The sequence below is a fragment of the Halteromyces radiatus genome (genome assembly GCF_025201355.1).
Source record: "Halteromyces radiatus strain CBS 162.75 chromosome Unknown BX664scaffold_2, whole genome shotgun sequence".
NCBI classification, from domain to species: domain Eukaryota; kingdom Fungi; phylum Mucoromycota; class Mucoromycetes; order Mucorales; family Cunninghamellaceae; genus Halteromyces; species Halteromyces radiatus.
The window spans coordinates 2,035,726-2,058,606 of record NW_026251688.1 but is presented as its reverse complement, the minus strand read 5'-3'; the positions used below and the strand labels follow the sequence as shown (position 1 = coordinate 2,058,606).

General features: G+C 33.5%; 6 protein-coding genes across 6 annotated transcripts; 4 read left to right on the top strand and 2 right to left on the bottom strand.

Annotated features, from left to right (window-relative positions):
- The first annotated feature begins 292 nt into the window (after positions 1-292).
- On the top strand, positions 293-2,660 carry BX664DRAFT_325188 (uncharacterized protein). Its single transcript, XM_051543973.1, has 9 exons — positions 293-532; positions 601-679; positions 765-1,021; positions 1,094-1,174; positions 1,245-1,489; positions 1,591-1,721; positions 1,798-2,051; positions 2,122-2,224; positions 2,388-2,660. Exons 1-9 carry the CDS (start codon positions 351-353, stop codon positions 2,451-2,453), a joined length of 1,398 nt encoding a protein of 465 aa, XP_051403157.1. The 5' UTR covers positions 293-350; the 3' UTR covers positions 2,454-2,660.
- A 232-nt stretch (positions 2,661-2,892) lies between these two features.
- Positions 2,893-4,854, bottom strand: BX664DRAFT_325182 (glycosyltransferase like family 2-domain-containing protein). Its single transcript, XM_051543972.1, has 2 exons — positions 3,456-4,854; positions 2,893-3,348 (listed from the first exon to the last, which is right to left on the bottom strand). Exons 1-2 carry the CDS (start codon positions 4,429-4,431, stop codon positions 3,068-3,070), a joined length of 1,257 nt encoding a protein of 418 aa, XP_051403156.1. The 5' UTR covers positions 4,432-4,854; the 3' UTR covers positions 2,893-3,067.
- Positions 4,855-7,269: 2,415 nt separating this feature from the next.
- On the bottom strand, positions 7,270-8,334 carry BX664DRAFT_325180 (HAD-like domain-containing protein). Its single transcript, XM_051543971.1, has 2 exons — positions 7,997-8,334; positions 7,270-7,935 (listed from the first exon to the last, which is right to left on the bottom strand). Exons 1-2 carry the CDS (start codon positions 8,223-8,225, stop codon positions 7,373-7,375), a joined length of 792 nt encoding a protein of 263 aa, XP_051403155.1. The 5' UTR covers positions 8,226-8,334; the 3' UTR covers positions 7,270-7,372.
- Positions 8,335-10,039: 1,705 nt separating this feature from the next.
- On the top strand, positions 10,040-12,737 carry BX664DRAFT_325175 (Na+ dependent nucleoside transporter C-terminus-domain-containing protein). The gene is made up of 7 exons (XM_051543970.1): positions 10,040-10,385; positions 10,465-10,834; positions 11,030-11,383; positions 11,461-11,599; positions 11,685-11,757; positions 11,857-12,305; positions 12,385-12,737. Exons 1-7 carry the CDS (start codon positions 10,126-10,128, stop codon positions 12,516-12,518), a joined length of 1,779 nt encoding a protein of 592 aa, XP_051403154.1. The 5' UTR covers positions 10,040-10,125; the 3' UTR covers positions 12,519-12,737.
- Positions 12,738-12,876: 139 nt separating this feature from the next.
- BX664DRAFT_256603 (uncharacterized protein) lies at positions 12,877-18,073 on the top strand (the record flags this gene model as incomplete). The annotated part of the gene is made up of 9 exons (XM_051540468.1): positions 12,877-13,247; positions 13,355-13,791; positions 13,954-14,604; positions 14,743-15,557; positions 15,690-16,695; positions 16,783-17,066; positions 17,332-17,531; positions 17,618-17,826; positions 17,919-18,073. The coding sequence occupies 9 exons, from the start codon at positions 12,877-12,879 to the stop codon at positions 18,071-18,073; spliced, it is 4,128 nt and encodes a 1,375-aa protein (XP_051403153.1).
- Positions 18,074-18,534: 461 nt separating this feature from the next.
- BX664DRAFT_257113 (uncharacterized protein) lies at positions 18,535-22,476 on the top strand (the record flags this gene model as incomplete). The annotated part of the gene is made up of 10 exons (XM_051540492.1): positions 18,535-18,747; positions 18,825-19,122; positions 19,228-19,730; positions 19,795-20,100; positions 20,184-20,442; positions 20,536-20,660; positions 20,720-20,941; positions 21,021-21,274; positions 21,385-21,751; positions 22,156-22,476. The coding sequence occupies 10 exons, from the start codon at positions 18,535-18,537 to the stop codon at positions 22,474-22,476; spliced, it is 2,868 nt and encodes a 955-aa protein (XP_051403152.1).
- Positions 22,477-22,881: the final 405 nt, after the last annotated feature.

The following is a 22,881-nucleotide window of genomic DNA, read 5'->3' as shown; positions in this document are numbered from 1 at the left end:
AAACGTAAATAAAAGAAATCAAAGTTGCACAAAAAAAAAAAAAAAAAACTGATCAGTATAGTAAGAGAAATGTCGTATTATGAAAATGCAACCATTTCTATAAAAACAAAAAAGATAAATAAATAAAAAAAATAAAATTACTTTTTTATTATTTATATAGAAAGATATTTATTTATTGTTAACAATAATCTATACTATTCTCATATATATATATATTTGCCCCTTTTCTTTCTTGCTGGAAGAAAGAAATTTTAAAAAAAAAGGCCAAGGCCACCTTGGCAAATCTCCGCCATTTTTTCTTCTTCTTCTTTTTACTTCTCTTTTTTCTTTTTTATATATATCAATATACAATGCCTCAATATCCACCACGATCAACAAAAGAATTGGGTAGATTAGCTTCTATTCAAGTAGATTCAAATACTTTTATTCGTTTATATTTTCGTTCTGCTGATCTACTTATTAAACAAGCAAGAGTTTACAAGATGGAAAAAGATTATCAACACGCCTATGTCCTTTATATGAAATATACAAAGTATTAAAAAAACCAAAATATAAAAGTCATACTCTTCTTACTATTATTACTATTATTATTATTTATAGTTTGGGTTTAAAAGAATTACCAAAACATCCTCAATATAAAGCACCTGAAAATAAGAAAGCTAGAAATATCATTACCAAGGTAAATTATAACTTAAAATGCCATTCAATCTATGTATATTCACGTTTTCTTCTTCTTTTCTTTTTTTTTTATTTTATAATATCAGAACTGTTTAGAAGCTTTGGATGCTTTGGAGACCATGAAACCAATTTTAACGAAAGAATATCAACAATATGTGGACCAACAAAAAGAACAAGAAAGAAAACAACAACAGGAAATGGAAGCAAGACATGCTGAACAATTGAAAGGAGTAACCACCACTCAATACGAATCTGACATGGACGATATACAACAAAAAGAGAACGAACAATGGTCTTTACAGAATGTATTAAAGGATGTAGCTGGTGTTGGATATAATGACAGGTACTATTCAAGACTATACAAAAAAAAAAAAAAGCTAATTACTTTCTTTTTTTTTCCATATTTATTCAATAGATCATCCGAATTTACTAGTAAAGTATCAACATATCCTATCACTCAATATCCAAGTACAACTTTTGAAAACAAAAGCGATGGGTAAATATATATATGAAGAATCAACAAAGAACTTGCGATTAACCTTTTTTTCTTTCCATTGTTTACACAGGTTTTCCTATCAACCTTCTCATTATGACAATCAACTCAAATTATCTACTGATGTACAACCACCACTTCCACCAAAACCTATACAAAAGGATACTTGGAATAATATATCAGCCCCAGCTATTCCACCAAAAGTTGCCCTGGAACCATCATCAGTATCTTCTTTTGCTCCTGATTTACCGCCAAAAGTCACTTTGGATATTGAACCTTTGAAACAACCATTATCTGAAATGAATGTGTCTAGTGGAGGTAATCAGCATCAAAAGAAAAAAAAAAAAAGAATCAAAGCTAATAAGTTGATTTCATACTCACTATATATCTATACCTTTTTTTTTTTTTTTTTGTGTTAGTGACGACGGAAAGAGGAGAACCACTACGAGAATTAATAGTACCAGCTGTACTACAGAATAAATTCCTTAACATTGCCAAACCCAATACTGGCAAGAACATTGAAACTTGTGGCATATTGGCTGGAACTCTGGTAAGAAGAAATGGTTTTCAAATGATATTCATCTACTTATTTCTATTCCCTCCTTTTTTTTTCTTCCTTGTTTTAGAAAAACAACGTGTTACAGGTGACAACTTTGATTATACCAAAACAAACTGGTACATCCGATACATGCACTACCGAAAATGAAGAAGAATTATTTGAATACCAAGATGCTCATGACCTATTGACGTTTGGTTGGATCCATACTCATCCTTCCCAGTCCTGCTTTTTAAGCTCTGTTGATCTTCATACACATTGCTCCTATCAATTGATGCTACCTGAAGCTATTGCTATTGTCTGTGCCCCCAAACACAAACCAAGGTAAGTATATTTAGATGATTTGAAAGAGATAAGAAAAAAACTGATGATGATGATGTTTTATTTTCCATAGTTACGGTGTGTTTCGATTAACGGATCCTCCTGGACTTGATGTCATTAGCAGTTGTAAAATTGAGCGAGCATTCCATCCACATCCTGACCTTCCTATCTATACGGTAAGTTTATATATATAAAAAAAAAAGACAGAAAAAATAGAGGATAGATTTTGATAGCGAGGGACTATATGTACTAACTCTTTTCTTTTCTTTTCTTTTCTTTTCTTTTCTTTTCTTTTTTTTCTTTTTTCTTTTTTATTTCTTCTTTCTACTCTATCTTTAGGATACACACAATACATCGCATGTTACCACTCAAGTATACGATCTCAAAGTTATAGATTTACGATAGTGATTTTCCCCCCTTTTAAATTGATACTAGTTATTATCCCCCCTTTTTTTTTCTTTTGTTATCATATCATTTTTATACCTTACTTTCCAATGTATCTATATTGTATTTTATCCTCATTTTAGTATGATTAGTTACCTCTTCTTTCTTTTGACTTTTTGGATCATCATGTATCATCGATAATAAACACATCTTCACTTTAGAAATCTATTATTTCTTGTTTCCCTTTATTTTTGAATAATATTCCATAGATAATAAAAGCATGATATGGTACTCATTTGTTGAATGTAGGTGAAAATAGATTGTGATCCTCATCTTATCATCCTCATTTTACTTTGACTTATCTTACCAATGAAAACATATATGGAGAAGTGACACGTGAGATCTTCCGTGAACAAAAAAAAAAAAAGTTAAGATAGGGTGAAAACAGGGTCAGTGTCAATGGATGTTAATAATCGCATTTTTATTGGATGAATAATAGGAATACAAAATAAAAATCAAATTAACTATCTAAACTAGTGTGAAAAAAGAAGGTAAAGAAAAATAAGGAAAAGAGGAGGGGGGGTAAATTGATCTAAAACAAAAAAAGAAGATCTATAATTAAAACTAAAGGAGGTCTAAGCATTAACAAGAGGTTGTGTTTGATGGTGATGTTCATCTTCGCTTGACCAAAAAGGATCCTTTTGTTGCGTAGTTGATTGGTTAACAGGATAATCGTTGTTGTCACTATCATTATGGATGGCACTGTTCCTATATTCTTGAATTTGTTGTTGTTGTTGTTGCAATTGCCGTTGATGTTGCTGAGGATCCATTTGACTCATTTCAATTTTGACATCTCCATTATCATCATTGGCTTCCCCTTGTTGTTTAATATCCGCCGCTAATTCGGTACCGATACCTAAAAAAGGAATATATGATAAAAATAAAATAAAAAAAAAGGATAAGATTAAAAAAAAAAAAAAAAAAAAAAAAAACTTTATATAATCCATTCAGCTCTTTTCTTACCAGCACGTGTTCCCCAGGCAGTAACATGAAGTGTAAATAAGGCATAAATTTTCATAATGGCGAAGTAATAATTGAATATAAGCCAACATGGTAATACCCAAATATCTTGAGGTCTTTTCAGAAAGTGAGGAATCAACTTGAGAAATCGAGTCACCAATAACCAAATGATATAAGAGACTGCGATATTCCAAGCAGGCAAAGGAGGATTAGTAGGTCCTGCTCTACTTTCTTGTAAAGAAGCAAATGTAGCAACAAGAATCGGTCCAGCAAGTAAAGTCAAAGGATTGAAGATTTTATCTACCATAGTAAAAGCCACATAAGGATGTCGCCGCCAAATATAACGTTCAGTGAATAATGATCGGAAATCAGATCGCCAAGTGTTTCGAGTCCAACGTAATACTTGCTTAATAAATCGCCAATTATTCTTGAATGTCGAAAAGAGTTCAGCTTCCTTACATACTTGAGCATACGTATTCCATCCATGTGAATGCATCCACCTTGTAAGAAATTTATCATCACCCGAATTAAGTGGATATCGTCCACGCCAGAGGTCATTCGTAAAGCAGTACTGGAAAGCTGGGTCCTTGAGAATCAATGTACGATAGGCTGCCGTTCGTCCTGATAAACAACAAATGCCACCATCAATATGTGTCGATGCCGCGATTTCAATATTACGACTCGTCAATCGATAACCAGCCAAAATTTCCCATAATGTTTGGTGTCCGTTTGGATCCACAGCATGCACTGTTTGTGAAGTGCCTACACCACCCATTTGTAAATCTTCAAAACAAGCCAATATATAATCCAACATTGTCGGTTTCCAAATCGCATCATCATCAGCAAATACTAAAATTTCTGTCGTTGTTGCATTGACACCTTCCACCATTTGTAATCGTTTGTTCGCCTTGGGTACCGTTCGTACCGAGATACGAGATGGATCTACTTCGTTGGCCAATTCCTGTAATGGCTCTCGCATAGAAGTTTCCGTAATAATGATAATTTCCTTCGGTCGACATGCTAAAAATAAAAATAAAAAAAAAATTATAAATAGATAAATTTTATTGTCTCATTTGATTCTACTGTACCAAGCCAACTTCGAGCAGCAATTTTGAATTCTTCACCAGCATCAATAGTAGGCACAACTATAGTCACATCCTTTTCAGGTATATAGGTAGGATTCTTTCTTGGTCGTCTTGGTTTATATACGAGATAGGCTACTAGTTTGATAAAAAACCAGAGGTAACGATAAAATCCAATGATTCCAAAAGGCAGGAAGAATGGAAGTAATCCTATATCGTCAGTAAGGTAAAGCATAGGATATAATACCAAAGAAGATATATAAAAAAAAAGTATAAGATACTTCTGTTGATTAAATGGTAAAAATAAAACAGAAAGAAAGAGAAAGGAACAAAAGAATATATACAAAAATAGATACCGTTTTGCCCTTTAAAACGTTTAGATGCCGCAACTCTAATTTTTTTTTTTTTTTTTTTTTTTGGATAGTGTGAAATTATTATTTTCACCCCGCTAGTAAAAAATCCAGCATTCTCTTTTCCTTTTTTTTTTTTTTTCTTTATCTTTCGATAATAATCAGCTGGCTACTGTATTTTCCGACTCTACGATATAGCAGCATCCTTTATCTGTCATTCGTCACCATTCAATCTTCAATGGTAGATTGGCAGCATGAAACCCATATTTCCTCTTCCTTTGTAATCAATTAATATACGACTTCCAAATTCAAGTGACAGCGATATGCAATATATTCAAGACAATCTATTTTTAAAATGTCCACAATCAATTCATTTTGTGAGTATGCTATCAATTTGAAAGTAGTGCTTTATTTATCTTTATTTATTTTGTAAATAGTCTAATTCTTTTTTTTTTAACTACTATTGCCTATTTTTCTTTATCTTTTAGACTTCATAACAACGGTGGAAGCATCCTTCATTCTTTTTCAACAAGAAATATTATGGAACTATTTTATATCATTAGGTAGTGTATACAGACCTTGACAAAAGCGGAAAAATGGTTAAGTAAGCAGATTGGTGGAACTGTTGTGGATCATTTAGACAATAGTGTGGCAACATGACAGGATGATATCCAAATCAGGATGCCACATACGACATGATGACACACGCATCAGGGTGATATACGATAGGATGATTCGTGCAGCAGGATTGTACATACGATAGCATAGGACACTCCACAGTTTAGTTTGTTTTAGTTCATATATTTTATAGTATAACGTAGTATATTATTGATTTTGGAATAAAGTATACATCTTTTGTTGAATTTACTTCATCAAACAACATTGGATTGTAAGATAAAATGACACTCTGGACAAAAAGCTTTATTACTTGGGATTTTTTTTTTTTTATTTTTATTAACTGGACATCTTGTATCCCTTTTACGTTTGGGCTGTTATTATATTTTTTGAAAATAAAATTATAATCATCATATGTATTAAATACCATGTATACTGTTTGTTGGTATATCTGATCAATTTGAACGATATCCATAATTAATTCCCTTTGATGATGATTATATGGTAAACATATAGACATTCTTCATTCATTAAATTAAAGCTCTTTGCTCAGGGGAAATTTAGAATAAATTTCAAAGTCCCCTTTTTTATCATTTTTAATACGCGTATTTTTTATTTTTTATTTTTCATTTTCCTTTCTTTTTCTCTTCCTTTGACTTTTTTTATGGTTTTATTGTATACACTAATGTGATCGTTATTTTGCACATTTTTTTTATTCAATAAAGTTTTTATTTTATTACAACCAATGGGGTCATTTCCATCTACAAGATGTATTATATGTATGAATGCATTCTTTTTATTTTTTATTATACGCTTATGTTACAGGTACGAAATACGTTGATACGACACTCCTGCTTGGAGCCCTGATCTAAAGAAGAAAGGAGTACGCTCTGTGGAAAATGAATACTTGGATCGCGCCCTGTTATAAATTTCCAGAATGGCAAGGGGAACTGTGAAACTTGCTTGATCTTTCTCGTGGCAAGATCATATAGAAATCATGTTATAGCCAAACACACTGACCTTATACAAAATCTGACCGTGGACCAGTCATTCAGCAAAATACAGAAGATCCTTACTGACCATTATATCACGTGTTCTGAATTCGATGGCTATTATAAAGAAGTCATGGACAAATTTATGCGACGAGGCACACAACTGATGGATATCACAAACACGGATCGCACGACAAAGAGAAAAGATATGGAAACGACAATAACGAAGATCACTCTTTCAGTCAGCATTTCCCGTAGTTTAGCATTTTTACCTTATCATCAATTCAATAAAAACAGTAGCGTATCATCATCTTAGTTATTTACGACAATGTCTCTCTCTCTCTCTCTTTTTTTTTTTTTTTTTTTTTTTTTTTGCATTTCTTTTATGGTTCCCACCATGAGAAAAAAAATTCATCTTTCTGATCTATATAATCCATGATTTCCGCTAGTTTTCTAATGAAATCCGGATATACGTAATATGTGTGAATTGGATATATGAATATACCTGTTAACTGTAAGGCATACTTCACCCCGTATGAAATACGGTAGGTACAGAGGCATTCATCATACATCCATGATTTTTTTTTCTTTTTTCTGGATTCCACTTCCATCCAATAAAGACAATATTATCCCATCACTTTATTATCTATCGTACGCCATCACATCCATCACCACAAATCTTTCACCATTCCATAACCATAGTCCTTCATTTGACGATTTACAAGTCAAGATTTCATAATATCATCATCATCAGTACGGAAAAGTCCAAATTCTATTATATAGTGATAAAAATAGACTTTATTAACGTTTTTGTAAACCCAATCGATCACAATTTCATTTCTATAGTCAAACTAAACTAGATAATCATCATTTTCGTCTTATCATAATTTGATCCTTTCCAATTTTGATTGAATGTCGTCCATTCCTAAATCACAGAGTTCTCGTCGACATTGATTACCATGTTGAGGAAACATATAATGATAACATAAACAAGAAGTTGGGTATCCATCATTATCATTATCATCATTTTCAGGTTCGACTTGTTGTTGTTCGTTCAATTTAAAGGTAGTTCCATAAGGAGAATGCTTGATGTAATTGCTAATATTATCTTCATATCGGATTTGTTCCAAATACCTTTGTACCTTGATTAGTTCATTTTCACCACGTTTCTTAAAACTTGGAGATAGATGATTGAATTCAGATATGACACAATGATTGTAAGGTTGTAAAATTGTCTTTTCTGGTGAATCATCCATCAATATCGTGTTTTTAGCATTGTATTTCGGTAATTCCTTCCACACCAATTCCAAGTCCTTGATTGTGATTACTTTTCTATTGTAATCTGCTTCAGAAAGTCCAAAGTTACTTCGGGTCCAAATCAAAATCAGGTTTTTACGATGTTTACCAAAGATTTCACACATCTTGTCTACATTTTTATATGTAGCTAAAAATATATATATATAAAGAGTCAGGAAATTCAGTTATCCTTTATACAACCTATTTACCTGAACTCCATACCATGACTGAAAAGTTATCGAAGATATAGTCCAAGAAAGGTTCAAGATAAGGACGACTATAAAGGGAATGGCTGCCTTTTGTTCGAGAGACCAATGTACCATTGAGATCAAGAATCAATAGTTGCTTCATAGGTTTATTTAGTTTGACGGAGGGAATATCAGATTGGTCTAGATATGCCTTTGACGGTTTATTTCGTTTCTTGGTATCCGGTGACATGTTGAATAGATATAGTATGTATGCAAGAGAGAGAGAGAGAGGGAGAGAAAATAAGGGAAAGAAAAGTGGAAAAAAAAAAGAGCCAACCTAATCAATTCCTTTGTTGTCATTCTCCCTGGATTTAAAAAATTAGCCAATAAAATTATCTTTTTCCTTCTTTCCTGGGCACTTTACAAAAAGTATGTCCTAATACTACTGGCATTATTCCTTTTTTTTGAATAATATATATTATTATTATTATTATTATTTTACTTCTTCTATTTTGTATGAAATAAACCGTTGTTATTTTTAATCTAATGTTTTATAACTCTATTTGATGATTGATGGTTGATTGTATTTGATGATTGATGGTTGGTTGTATTTGATGATTGATGGTTGATTGTATTTGACGATGGATGATCGTAGTGATGATGGATGATCGTAGTGACGATGGATGATCATAGTGATGACAGTAGAATGAATAATAAAGTTAAATCTTGATAGAGTTTAGACTATATAAACGTTTGAATTGAAGGATATTCTTATGTTCACAGTATAAAGTGTTACTTTTTTTTTATTTTTGGTAGATAAATGTTTGATTAACGGATGATTAATAAACTAGGAAGCGGGGGAGGATAAAAAAGAATATGTGTGCATGTATACTTAAAAAATATGGACTGATCATCTGTTTGTTTATGACTTTTATCAAAAAAGTACAGTGACAATATGATGATGAATTTTTGTTAGAGGTAGATCTGAATGTTGATTTAGGATCATTTTTATTGGTTCCATCAAACTGGATATGGTTTTTATGTGGGGAAATGATTCAAAAAATGAAGGTGGAGGGTATAATCAATGAGATGGCGTCAAGTTATGGCTGATTGATGTCGTAATAACCATTGTTATAAAAAAAAATATATGAAGTGACGCTATTATGAAGATATCAAAAGTTTAAAAAACCACATGTGTGGGAAAAGAGAGCATATGATCCAATAAAACTAACTTTTTTTCACCTAATCGGGTGAAGCGGGGAGAAGTGGATTTTTTTTTTTTTTTTTTTTTATCTTGAACAGGAACCTCTATCTCCCATTTGATTATTAACTCAGCTTCCCATGTTATCCTTCCCATTGATAATAAAAAAGATAGTAAAAGAGTGTACAAAACATAAAAAAACTAACTCAAATAATAATTTCTTTTTTAACTAATCAATGTTGTACTTCAAAACTTTTGATGATCATGTCAACAATAAAGTATAAAAGAGGATCAATAACTCTTTCTTTCTTTTTTTTTTTTTTTAATACCATAAAATAAATACCATTGGTCAATGTTTTCCTTTTTTTTTTTTTAAATGATCAGGACGAATCGGGAGGTCAAAGGACGTAAATCTTAAATTGGGAATTATTTACCATTTTCGTCCTCTAAAATATTTTATTTATATCTTTTATCAGTATGTTGATTGAAATCAATACTTTAGATAAAAACCAGTTGATAAAGGAAGAGAGGATGAAAGATATGAAAGGTTCTACTTGATTCTTTTTTTTTTTTTTAAAAAAAAGATATTTGAAAGGAGATACCTCTTTTTAGATGAGCGGAGAGACGAAAAAAGACTAGAACAAGGCTTTGTATACATATTATTATTATTTATCAATCGTGTGTATTATTGTTGCTGAACTACAAAGTTTTGAAAAGTTTTCATGTTCTTATTGTACCCTCCGACATTCTGATCGCTTTGTGTTGCAAATTTCAAAAAAGTACAAATTGACACTCCACTGTGGTTTTTCCTATTTTTCACCTTCTTTCTTTTGTTCTTCACCTTTTTTTTTTTTTTTTTTTTTTTTTTTTTTTTACTGTTGAATGATATATCATTATACTAATTCTTTTTTTAAAAAATTATTCAATTAAAAACTAAACTCATATTATTATGGATCCACAAAGAGAAACAACAAGAGATACAGCAAGTCGACATTCTGAAGAAGAAAAGAATATGACAACTACTACCGAATATTATACTACAGAACAAAATGATTCAGTAGAAAAACATCATTTGGATACTTCAAGGGAATTGACAAAAGCAGACATTGTAGAATATAACTACGATGTCAACAAATCTGATGATGATGATGATGAAAATAGACCTAGTTGGTTTAGCAAGATATATCAAAAGTATCGAAAAGTCTTTTTGTAAGTTAAAAAAAAAGAGAAAGACGATCATAGTAATTAAGTCAACTCATCGAATTTATATTTTATATGCATGATATAGGTTGGTGATGTGGTTGATTTTCACAGGCTTTATTGCTGCAGCTTATGCATTACAAGTTCCCAAAGGTTATAATCAAGAAAATCTCATTCTTGGTTTGATATATGCTTGGCATTCTCTATATGTTTTCTTCTGTTTTGTTCCTACTACTGTGGTGACAAAACCATGGTCTATCTTGGTTCGTACTGCTTATGCTCCTATTAAAGGTTTTAGTAGTCAAACTAGATCATTGATGTATGTATCTCTAGTCTTGGTTGTCATCGTTGTTACTGTATTCTCTTTACCTGAAACTTCTCAATCTACTCGTGTTCAGCGTTTGATTGCCTTTGTTGGTATGATTCTCTTTATTTTGGGTACTTTTGCTTCATCAACGGTAAAGTGAACTTTTTTTTTTATGTACAAAAAAGGGGGAGTTTATGATTGGTTCAAAGTGGGGGGAACGGTCCTCGGAAGCGTGGGTACTTTTTTTTTTTTTTTTTTTTTTTTTTTAATTCATATTGTTTTAACTTCCGTTCTTTTTCCCCTTCTTGTTTTCTTATTATTCTTTATTTATTATTCTTATATATAGAATCATCGTGCCGTCAACTGGAATACAATTAGTGGTGCTCTTTTATTACAATTCTTATTGGCCTTATTTGTCTTTCGATCATCTGCTGGTCATGATATCTTTACTTGGCTTAGTAACTTTGCGAAAGGTTACTTAGGAAAGGCTGCTGAAGGTGCTGCTTTCTTGACTAGCGAAGACATCGTAAACAAAGGTTTCTTTGCTATCAGCGTTTTCCCTGCTGTTATCTTCTTTGCTGCTACTGTCCAAATTCTTTATTATCTTGGTGCTTTACAATGGATTCTCAAAAAAAGTGCCACTGTCTTTGTAGCTTTGTTGGACATCTCTGGTTGTGAAGCTGTCGTCGCTGTGGCATCAGTAAGTAAACTTTGGATATGTTATCATAGTTAAAAAGAAAACAAAACTAATACTTCTCATTTTTTTTTTTATTATAGCCATTCTTGGGTCAATCTGAAAATGTCTTGTTGATCAAACCTTTCTTGGCTCATTTGACTGATGCTGAAATTCATCAAGTCATGACTTCTGGTTTTGCTACCATCTCTGGTTCTGTTCTTTATGGTTACTTTGCTATGGGTAAGTAAGAATGTACGTATTATTTTGGTTTATATTTTTTTCTAACGCGAGTTTTCTTTCTTTTTTAATCCTATTTCTTCAAAAGGTGTCGATGGAACTGCTCTTATTTCCTCTTGTGTTATGTCTATTCCTTGTAGTATTGCTATCTCCAAGCTTCGGTAAGAATATTGACCTTGTTGAATAATAATGATGACAAAAAGGGGATGAGACATGAACTAAACATTTGAACTTACATATTCAATAAAAAAAAAAAATAGATACCCGGAAACTCAAGAATCTATTACCAAAGGAACTGTCCGAGTACCCAAATCTGAAGAAAAGTTAGAAGGTATTGTCCACGCTGCTGGTGTTGGTGCTGCTACTGGTGTACAAATTGTCCTATTGATTGCTGCTAATTTGATTGCTCTCTTGGCTCTTCTTTATGCTGTGAACGCTGGTTTAACCTGGATTGGCAACTTTATCACTATTCAACAACTCACTTTACAATTGATCACTGGTTATATTCTTGTTCCTGTCGCTTGGTTGATTGGGGCTGATAACAAGGATTTGGTCAATGTGGGTGGTTTGATTGCTACGAAGATTTGGGCTAATGAATTCGTTGCTTATCAAGAAATGATGGCATTGGTCAAGCAAGGTGTTCTTACTCCTCGTACTATCTCCGTTACTACTTATGCTCTTTGTGGTTTTTCCAATCTTGGTAGTATTGGTAAGGAATTCTCACAAGATAATTAGAATCTTATACTTATACCTGTTATTATGTTTTCTTTTTAATGGAATACTTTTAGGTATGCAAGTCGGTGTTCTTACCGCTTTGGCTCCTAATCGTGCAAAGACAATTGCTACTGTTGCTGTATCTGCTATGATTTGCGGTGCTATCTCTACCTTTGTTAGTGCTTCTATTGCTGGTATGCTCTTCTAGTGATTGTTTAGTTTACCCATGTTATGGATACTTGTTTGGGTGTTCTTTTTTTATTTTTTTTTTATTATATATATATCATGATGTATTTTAGTATTTAGTTTTTTTCTTAGTATTTAGTATCTAATTTCAATAAATTTTATTTTGAGGATGCATTGAATGATTTCTCGGCATTTTAAGAAAAGAGAATCTGATGATCTTTCAACTTTTTTTTTCCTCCGCTTTTTTTTTTTTTTTTTTTTTTGTCTCTTTTTTTTTTTTTCTTTCTTTCTTTCTTTTTTTTTTTTTTTTTTTTTTTGTTGATATTCTACCGCGATAAGCTGTCGTTTTATCTTTTTTATATCTATTATAAGACGTTACCATGTCGCAGTATACTACTGGTCGTCAACATGAAGATACCATTATTGACATTCCTTCTTCTCGCAAAAATTCCTTTCAAGACCAGCAACAACCGCAATCTAGTACCCAACAGCGTGAACATGACATTCGTACCGGAAAACCAGTAGCAGCAGCACCAAAAACAAAAGAATATATCAAAATGATCCATCTTGTTCTTAGCAAACTCTCTAAACGAAAACGACCTCCTTCCTCGATACCTTACTTTATTCAACTTCCACAACACGAACCAACACCGGCTTTATGGGACCATGACGATACCATTGAATTGATTCTAAAATTACGATCGATACTTATTATGTGTGAAAACATGGATCTTCATATTTTAGAGCAAAGGTAATAAAAAGCACTAATCTAAATATCCTTATCGGATTACTAACCATTAATTATTCAACAAGTAGAAGGCATACACCACGCAATTCACCAACATCATCGAGATCAAGTTCTCCAGTACGATCAACTACATCTTCTCATGATACAACATATGCACAACAGCAGCAGTATCAGATAAAAAAGGAAACAACAACTGAATTTGATATTATTCTACGACTTTTGGATGATTTGATTACCAATGACTGCAGATATATGGCTATTCACCCAAAACCTTCTAGACCTCCATTCACTTTACAAACTGTGGTGATTGATATTGCTATCCTTTTGGTACAGTCTCAAGATGATATACCTGCTCTCTATAAAATTGGTTGTTTTATCCTACCAGCATTCGAGACATTCCCTGATTCTATATTGAAAGTCAAGTTACTGTCCTTCTTTATTGATATCCTTCTCCCGAAGCTAGTACAAATTTCAAGTACAACAAGTTCTGAAAATGATAATCCATCTACTGGTCCAAAGAAAATGAAGAAAATTACAAATCATGATGGTAAGCCTCTTTTTTTTTTTTTTTTTTAAAAAAAAAATTAGCGATATGATATATCCATTTCTTTTTATTAAATATTATACTTTCATTTTTATTGATGAATAGGAAAACGAACATCGAAACATACCGGTATGACTCCTATCATCAATGTACAAAGTCCCGAAGACAATGAAGCTGAAATGGAATCTCCAAGCACAACTACGACGCCTTCACAAAACTATAAATCAAATCATCTTACTATTGACACTCAACCAGTTCCTGTTTCACCGTCACTCTTGTCACCAACAACTCCACGGTCATCAATCGATACTCCACTTCCATCAATGATTGAACCAATACAACAATACGCATTGTTTACACCTCTTTTGAACTTTATGATACAATATATGGATCCTTATCTTGATGCTCAACTATTGGCAATGGAAGACCTACCAAGAGTATACTCTGGAAAAAGTTACTCCATATACAATTTTCACAAGGCTCTTCGCTTCATGATTCAGCAAAAACCGGACCTTCACTTAGATCTCTTACAAATCATAGCCTATAGCAACGACAATATCAAATTCAGAGCTTGCCAGATCTTATTTCATTATTACTTTATAAGCTTGGGACATCTACTGATTGCAGAATCATTACCAAAACTGGGTGTTACTTCAGAAATTGGGATCATTGACAAGCAATGTGAGCTACAGCAAATTCAACAACAAGAACAACAGGAACAGCATCGTCATCATCATCATCATCATCACCATCATCAACAGCATCAACAGCATCATCATCATCAACAACAACAATCACTCAATTCACCGGTTATGGGTAGCATTTATGAACCAACGATGGATATGTCTAGCAATGGCGGTAGTCCTGTACATGTTACTGGTATCAATCGAAAATACTCTCCTGTCATACCACAACGAAGTAACACCGCAGATGGAAGCGAAAATGAAACTTCAGAAGATGAAATCGGTGATCACGTCTGGTATTCTCATATGTTCTCAAGCAATAATAATCAAAAACCTTCTAGTGATCCTCCAGATATGATGCAACAATTTCAATCTCCAGCACAGGGAATTCTGACCTTAGTCAATCAAGACAATATCAACGACGCCTATTGCAGTGGATGTTACAAATTGATTACGGGATATGGACTTCGATGTTATCAGTGCAAACGCAATGTACACTATCAATGTTACAACTATTGTCTTGGGAATGATGATCTAGATATTATGCTATATGTGAAAGAAGGTGGGATCCAAAAGGTAGTCAGCCCTCAATTTTGTAATATACCAGTCCAGCCACGTTATGCAGATATTACTTCAGGTCGTGAACATCAATGGGACAAGACAGCTCGCTCTCCAAAGGTACATATTCTTGGTCATCAATTTCATTTGGTCAATTTATACACTCTTCTCTTATGCGCTTGTTGCCGGAAACCTCTCTGGGGAATATCTCAACAGGGATATCGTTGTTCTATCTGTAATCGGTTTGTCCATCCTGGCTGCCTTGATAGATCTGATCATGAACGTGGTTTCCATCATCCTTTATCTAACATTCAAGATTGTCAACCTTATCGACCTTTACTGGAAAGTGATACACAAATATCATTAACTGAACTCTCTGAAAGCTTGGTACGCTTCTATGGAGACATGATACCAAATACGTTGGATGATCTACAAGGACGAGGATACGAAGAACTCGGTACGATGATCAACGTTTTTGTGATTCAAAGTAACATTCTACAAGCTGGATTCTCTGCTGGATGCCTTTTGGTGGACTCTGATATAGATGGTGATGACTCCCACCCATTTTATTCATCAAGCAAAAAAAAGACGCCAACAATAATAGAACAACAACAACAACAACAACAACAACAGCAACAACGACAACAACAACAACAACAGCAACAGCAACAGCAACAACAACAGCAACAACAACAAAATGATGGATTAAAGATGGATGATCTTGGCGATATTAGTTCTGCTGTATGTCCTATTTTAGGAAGAGCTATTGAATTATGCTTACAATATATCAAATCAGACAATTGCCGTGCATCTTCCTTTTTGGCCGACTTCAAGAACAACCGTGAATGGTCACAAGAATGTTTACTTAGTAGGGAAGATTACCTTCATCATATTGGCGCCATGATGAAATCATTGACCACATCGGCTGACATGGATATGGAGGTAGTATCAGCATCCGCACCCGGAAATGGCAACATCGATAGTAGCGATAAGGGACTACTTCAAGTGACACCCTCTTATTTTACACCAGCAGCAAAACAACTATCGAATTCACCTGACAATTCAGCAGCAAGTTTTTCCTCCGATCTCTACAAACAGCAACAACAGCAACAACCATCAATAACACATGATATTTTGGACAGAGATACATTATTATCATGGACAATGGACAACCTTTATATTAAAAGTCGAAAAGTGGGAGAAATACTACTCCAACATATGCGCAACCTTGGTATTTTTGAACGGTATGATGCATCACCTATTCTGTTCACTGTTGATCGATGGACACCTATGGATGATTCGACTCACGACTGTCGAACACAATGTATTTTCCCTGTCCCCTATGCGATTGATTGCTCATCTCACGTCGAAACCTTGATTAATGCTGTGGATTCCTGCTTGAACGATATTGATATCTCTATTAATGAATGTGGTATGCTTCTTTTGACTCGACGGTGCTGGCCTGATCCATTTATGTCTCGTTATACTAGTGAACGCTTGATAGTTGCTATTTTACGCTGGATACTTCTTGAAGATGAAAAATTGACAGCTTTGTACGCGGCATTTACAATTTCTAATAATATTCAACTTCCTGGTGTCAAATTGAATAGGTGGGCTCAAACAACACAATCAGCACTTTTGGCTCGTATAAAAGGCAACAATGAACGTGATAGTCCTCCTTTATCAGCTCACAACATCAACAATCCATTTGGAAGTAGTAGCATCAATGGACAAGTACGTGATGGAGATGCAGGAATAAATAAACAACATAATTATTTGTTTGGTGCTGGGATCAGTAGTGGTGCTGGCAATGTCTATGTTACGACTCGCAACGTACTTCGAGACCGTTATTTGATGACTTGGATGTCTACTATGCATGATATTGATCCTCTCAGTTATGCCTCTCTTCTGAACGATGCTATTGATGAAATTGTGGAATCTGTGATGGAAGAAGAACTTGTATCTGAGCTCACTCGTACCTCGTCATCCACTCCACAAGACAAGGTAATCCTTAAAAAAAAAAAAAAAAAAAAAAGAGTATTCAAAGATTTTGATATATGCCTATCATTCACTAATATATAGAAAGCGGCGACTCTTCAACACTTCGATATCTATATGGGCTATTTAGTTAAACTCAAATCCTTGGGCTTAACTTTTTCAAGTTTGAACACCATTATCGAAACTCAACTGGATAATGCATGCAATGATTTTGAAAATTTGGATATTCTGAATGTAAAGAAATTTTTTTTTTTTTTTTTGATTTCTAATGTTTTACTCACTTGCAAACGAAATGATCTATTAGGGACGTGCACCATTTGAAATCCGGGCATTACACAAATTATTTTCTAGCAAAGTGACGACTTCCAAAACATATGGTCAACCTTCTTCTTCTTCTGTGGATACGACTTCTACCTTTGACATCATTTCTAATATGCTTTTGGAACAAGATGGAAAAATGGTTGATCGTGGTATTCGATGGCTTACTTTGATTGTGCATCTAGGGTAAAGTGAATAGAAATTGATTTTTTATAGACATCCATTAAATTGTTAACCTTTGTTTCAATTTTTTTTTTTTTTTTTTTATACAGAGCTGGGATTCCATCGGTATCATTGGCCAAGATTGCGCGTTCGTTAGTTCAAGCACAAGCATCTATTAGTACAACGGCTGAATTCATCAAACTCATGTGGTTCCAGGTAGTCAATGGTCTCAATGTGGTTACTTCTCATGCCGTGATTATCGATGTGATTGGATATTTGAATGAAACAGCTTTAGAATCATTGAAAGCAAAGAATGAAAGTGAACCTCTCAGTATTCAACGTTTAACAAGGTAAAGAATCAAAAAAAAAAAAAAAGATAGATTTTTCTTTCCCTTGGCATGAAGCAAGAAGATAAAAATTATTTCTTTTATATTTTTTTTTTTAGTGCTCAAATATTCATCAAATACTCGGCAGCTTTAACTTGTTATGCATACAACTGTCCGTTGACCAACATTTCTGATCTTGATATGGTGCCTTATTTTGCTGATCGTATCTCACCATCGTAAGTTAATAAGTGTTCGTCTTCCTATCTCTTTTATTCATTGATGGATGATTTTTTATTTTTATTTTCTAAAGACATAGTAAACAACCACTTCATACTGAAAGAACGCCTCCAATGCAAGTGAATGATAAGACTCCTATTATTAGATGTATGCTTCTCTATTTACAATATGATCAACTCAACGTTCGAGAAGCGGTGATCAAGATGTTCTATGCTTTGACTAATTGGGGTGCAGGTATTAGCAACAAATCTGATTTTATTGCCAAATGTGTTCCAAGTTTGATACCAGCGTAAGTTGAAACCGAACAACAACAATAATAATAATAATAGAAAGATAATAATAATAAAAAAGGACTAAATAATTGACTAATGATATTTTATATATCTTTTCATAACATTATTAGTATTTGGGAACTATTACCACCTTCACATGATGATGTCAGTGATATCAATCTCAACTTGCTTATGAAATTGATGAATATCGATGTGGTGACTTTCCATGCTTGCGTTTACAAGGTGATGGAGGATCCTAACTGGGAAATACGGTATCAAGGCCTTGATAATCTCTATGGTTTATTTACAAAAATGGATGTGGCCTTTCAAACAAAATGGCTTTCTCTCCTCTCACATTTGGGACCTGTATTTAGTTCCTTCGTCGTATGTCTTTGGGATAAAGAAGTAAGTAAAAAAAAAAAAAAGTTACTAAAAGTTATCTATCTATTAGGATATTCATTAGTGGTGTTATATTCAAATAGGAAAAAGTAAGATCCAAAGCTTTGGCCCTTATCCGAACTTTTGGTATGCTTCATCTTCGCTCTGCTTTTCGATGTTGGGAGGCATATTTTTTGACAGCCACAGATCAACAACGACGACCACTACTCAACTCGATGATTCAGCTTAATTCTATGTTCCCAGATTGGCAAGTACTTCAATGGGAATCATTATTAGAAGCTCTGGAGGCAAATCTACCAAACAACAACTCTACCGATGGCATTGATATTTTAGATCAATATGCTCGACCTAAGAAGGATATGACAAGGGTACAAACAACCGGTAATCTCAATGGTACGACGAACAATCAGCTTCTTCAGGTGGATGATGATAGTAAAGATCAAGGGCAAAAATCTATTACAAGAAGTGATACTATGCCTACTACAGCAAATGATGATGTTGATCAACGTGAAATACTAGAAGTGGACAACAATAAAGTACTTATGATGTCTCTAGCACTCCAAATGCTTAGTCATCATCAAAGTATTGACCTGGTGCAAATGTCTCGGCTCAAACTATTATTGGTGGTAAATATGGGTTTCGACAATTGTCAACGATTCAATGCAGCGAATAGTGGTGAATGGGTGGTTACTTTTGGTGTCATGCACTTCGATCCGGATGACGCACAACAATCGGCGATGATGACTAACTGTACTCGTGGACTCAAAAAAGTGATGGATAGTTTTGCACCTCTTCCTGCAGAAACGGTTGCGACAATGGCTCCCGAGGTACTGGAAAGAAATAAACTCAAGTTGGCTGAAAACAGTAGTCCTGGTGTACATTTCATTGATGTGGCATTGAAATTATTTACTTCTGGAACGAAATTGACTTCTTTGAATCATATTATTCTTAAATCTTGGTTGGAAACAATATTGATTGTTGTTTACAAGGTAAGTAAAGTTATGAAAATAATAATAATAATAATGAAAATCAAATTGATTTTTTTTTTGTTAGCACAATATATTGGATAGGAATTACGAACATAGTATTATCAATTGTATGAAACAAATCATTGATCTTATTACCAAGGATATCAGTGAAGAAAACAAGTTGTTGATCTTGGAGATCTTGAAATGTCTTTTACGGAAATCGGATCATTTGACAGCCATGGTCTTATCCAAGCAAATCCTGGCTTTAGGCAAACTTATGACCAAATGTGGGAAACGAACATCTGAACCTGTGTTTTTAAAAGCCAAACAATTTCTCAAATCTGCCTTTTTACGTTTTGCAGTGGCTGGCTTGTTTGTACTCTTGTTCAAGGTATAATAGATAAAAAAAAAAATGGAATACAGAAAAATAATGATGTTCATTTTTCATCTTTTTTTTTTTTTCCTGCTATGTAGAATCAAACTGTATCAGAAACGAATAATAATGATGTGGATCTTTTCTATATCCTTCGAACGGTGATTGATCCTGAAGATATAGTACCTGATGAAGAACAACCTCATGTCGTGTATCTACTAGATCAACCTGTGATTGATGTTTTGGACAAGCTATTAAAGCAACAAATGGATCGCAAATCCTTCTCTACTGTTCTTTACAACATGAGCAAATATGTGGAAACCGTACATTCTCATCCTTATCCTGAAACTGTACTGAATGGTAAGTACACCTTTTTTTTTTTTTTTTATACTTAATCATATCATCTATGTCACTAATTATGATTTATATATATATATATATATATATATGTAGATTATGCCGATTTTCTGAATTTACTCGTCAAGTATACGACGGGTTGGAGACGATCTGATTGGGATATCAATTCATTATTCACCATGTCTTCAATATTACTGATGGAACATCCATATCATTTTCAGGTAAAGATCAGAGATTGATTTTTGAACAGTGATTGATCATCTTACCATTTTATTATTAGATTCTTCTTCCTGCTATACATGTACTCTTTAGACATGGTTTACGTCATTGTAATATTCAACCAGAATGTGTAGTGAACCTGATGGCTGCATACTCATCTATTGCTACTATTCCTGGTACTCCTTCTGAAAATATATTTGTTGAAATGATATTGGAAGAAATTCGATTGGGATTGACTATCAAGCAGAAGTTACATAAGGATACGCTATTGACGCTATTACAAGTAAAAATAAAAAAAAATAAAAAATAATAATAAAATAAAAGACCTGACTAATTTCAAATGCAAATTATATTATCAATAGTTGGTACTTTGGGATTCGGATGAAAGCTACAGTCAATGGTATACAGCAATTGAAAATACATACTTGGGAGAACTACCTGCAGGGAGAAAACGACAAACTTACTTTGTCAACAAACTAGATGGGCAACTGGATATCATGGTTCAATTTTTGAAACTATCATCAAGTACGGATCATTTTACTCGCAAAGATTTCAAAACTTACAATACAGTGGCGCATATTCTTGTATGGATGTGTAACAAGGATCAAAATAATTTGTACAAGATTTTACATATGCTTAAGGTAGATAATAATAGACTTTTTTTTTGGAAGTATTTTTTGAGATTCATTTTTTTTATTATTATTATTTATAGTTGGATGAAGCAAGACACTGCCTGCAATTCCTGAACTGGTTTATACTCTGTCTTCTACGGAATAAATGTGATTTTCTTTTGGAATTAATGGCTAGTGTAGAGGATGTAATGACGGAATTACTTGTTCAGATCTTCAACTCGGTGCAAATAAATTTTGATCAACCTGACCCTGGATTCTCTTATAGTGCCTCTGGTGAAGCTTTGGTATTATGTTTTTTGACCCTGAAGACCTGGACTCTGTTGACGTCAAGGACTATGCATCTAGCCGTACTGCAAAAACAAGTATCGCCTACTACAACTACTGCTGGTGAGGGTGATCGTCCTTCGTTTTGGGTTTCTGTGTGGCCATCTATCAGTCGACTTTTGTGTTCTATTGATCCCGTTACTCTCAATATGGTAAAAAAAAAAAAAAAAAAAAGAAGTAAAAAAAAAAAAATACCATTGAAATGAAAACTAACTTTCTTTAATGATTGTGATCAAGGCTGGTAATGTTGGGTTGTCTATTTGGAACATGTTTTTATCCCTGTTACAGTTTCTTCATTTGAGTCGCAGTGAAGCAGTGTTATCTAATGCATTCGATTGGTGTAACTTGTTGGATTTCATTATTGCAAAGGTAAAAGAAAAAGAATGAATAAAAGAGAACCAAAAAAAAAAAAAAATTAAACTATTTGATCTACTAGATGTCAGAGATGAAAATCAAATCAAATACCATGGATCATCCTCAGCAACGAAATCATCATTTTGGCGACAACAGCAATTGGAATACTAGCGGTAATAGCAATAAGGTGAATACTGTTCACAACAATGATGACAATAATATTAATAATAATAATGACGACAAGGATGATGATGACGATGATAACGATGACAATAACGAAAGAAAAGAAGATGATGATGATACGATTCCATTGGTAGATTTTAAACAACAAGCAGAACGGATTCGACGTATGTTCAACATTCCACCTATCGAGGTACCTGCAGTTACCCTCATCGATCAATTATATCTGGAACTAAAGGATATCATGCGATTACAATCAGCCACAACAACATATCAGGACCAATGGAATACAACAGCCGTCTCAGTGTCAAGCATATATAGTTTATGATTTAATGATAGTTTTATAATTCTTTATTGTATCTTTTTAATAAAAATAATATTCTTTGTCTCTATTTTATTTTTAATTACTATTACTAATGAGTTATTTTATGGTATATGATGTGAGAGAGGCTGATTATGCTTTGAATGGGCTAAAACTAGTCATTATGATGAATCTATTTCTTCTCAAGTTAGAAACGGATCGTCTGTGGGTGCATGACACAATATATATATCTTTTATGAATAATAGCCAAAGCGCTTGATCGGTCCTCCGAACCCAATCAGGGGGAGGAAGCATCCACCTCCTCAGCTCAAAAAAAACGAGCAGGTGACTGTTTGAATTCCCGAAAGTAGAAAAGGAGGACGTACTTATTTTTCTGTCGACGGCTAAATTGGCGGCTTCGGGAAATTTTTA

Coding starts and splice junctions, on each gene's coding strand:
- BX664DRAFT_325188 (XM_051543973.1), top strand. CDS start 351: ATGCCTCAATATCCACCACGATCAACAAAAGAATTGGGTAGATTAGCT. Junction 1,490..1,590: donor AATGAATGTGTCTAGTGGAG/GTAATCAGCATC, acceptor TTTTTGTGTTAG/TGACGACGGAAAGAGGAGAA. Junction 2,052..2,121: donor GCCCCCAAACACAAACCAAG/GTAAGTATATTT, acceptor TATTTTCCATAG/TTACGGTGTGTTTCGATTAA.
- BX664DRAFT_325182 (XM_051543972.1), bottom strand. CDS start 4,431: ATGCGAGAGCCATTACAGGAATTGGCCAACGAAGTAGATCCATCTCGT. Junction 3,349..3,455: donor TGCCTGGGGAACACGTGCTG/GTAAGAAAAGAG, acceptor TTCCTTTTTTAG/GTATCGGTACCGAATTAGCG.
- BX664DRAFT_325180 (XM_051543971.1), bottom strand. CDS start 8,225: ATGTCACCGGATACCAAGAAACGAAATAAACCGTCAAAGGCATATCTA. Junction 7,936..7,996: donor AGTCATGGTATGGAGTTCAG/GTAAATAGGTTG, acceptor ATATATTTTTAG/CTACATATAAAAATGTAGAC.
- BX664DRAFT_325175 (XM_051543970.1), top strand. CDS start 10,126: ATGGATCCACAAAGAGAAACAACAAGAGATACAGCAAGTCGACATTCT. Junction 10,835..11,029: donor GTACTTTTGCTTCATCAACG/GTAAAGTGAACT, acceptor TCTTATATATAG/AATCATCGTGCCGTCAACTG. Junction 11,384..11,460: donor CTGTCGTCGCTGTGGCATCA/GTAAGTAAACTT, acceptor TTTTTATTATAG/CCATTCTTGGGTCAATCTGA.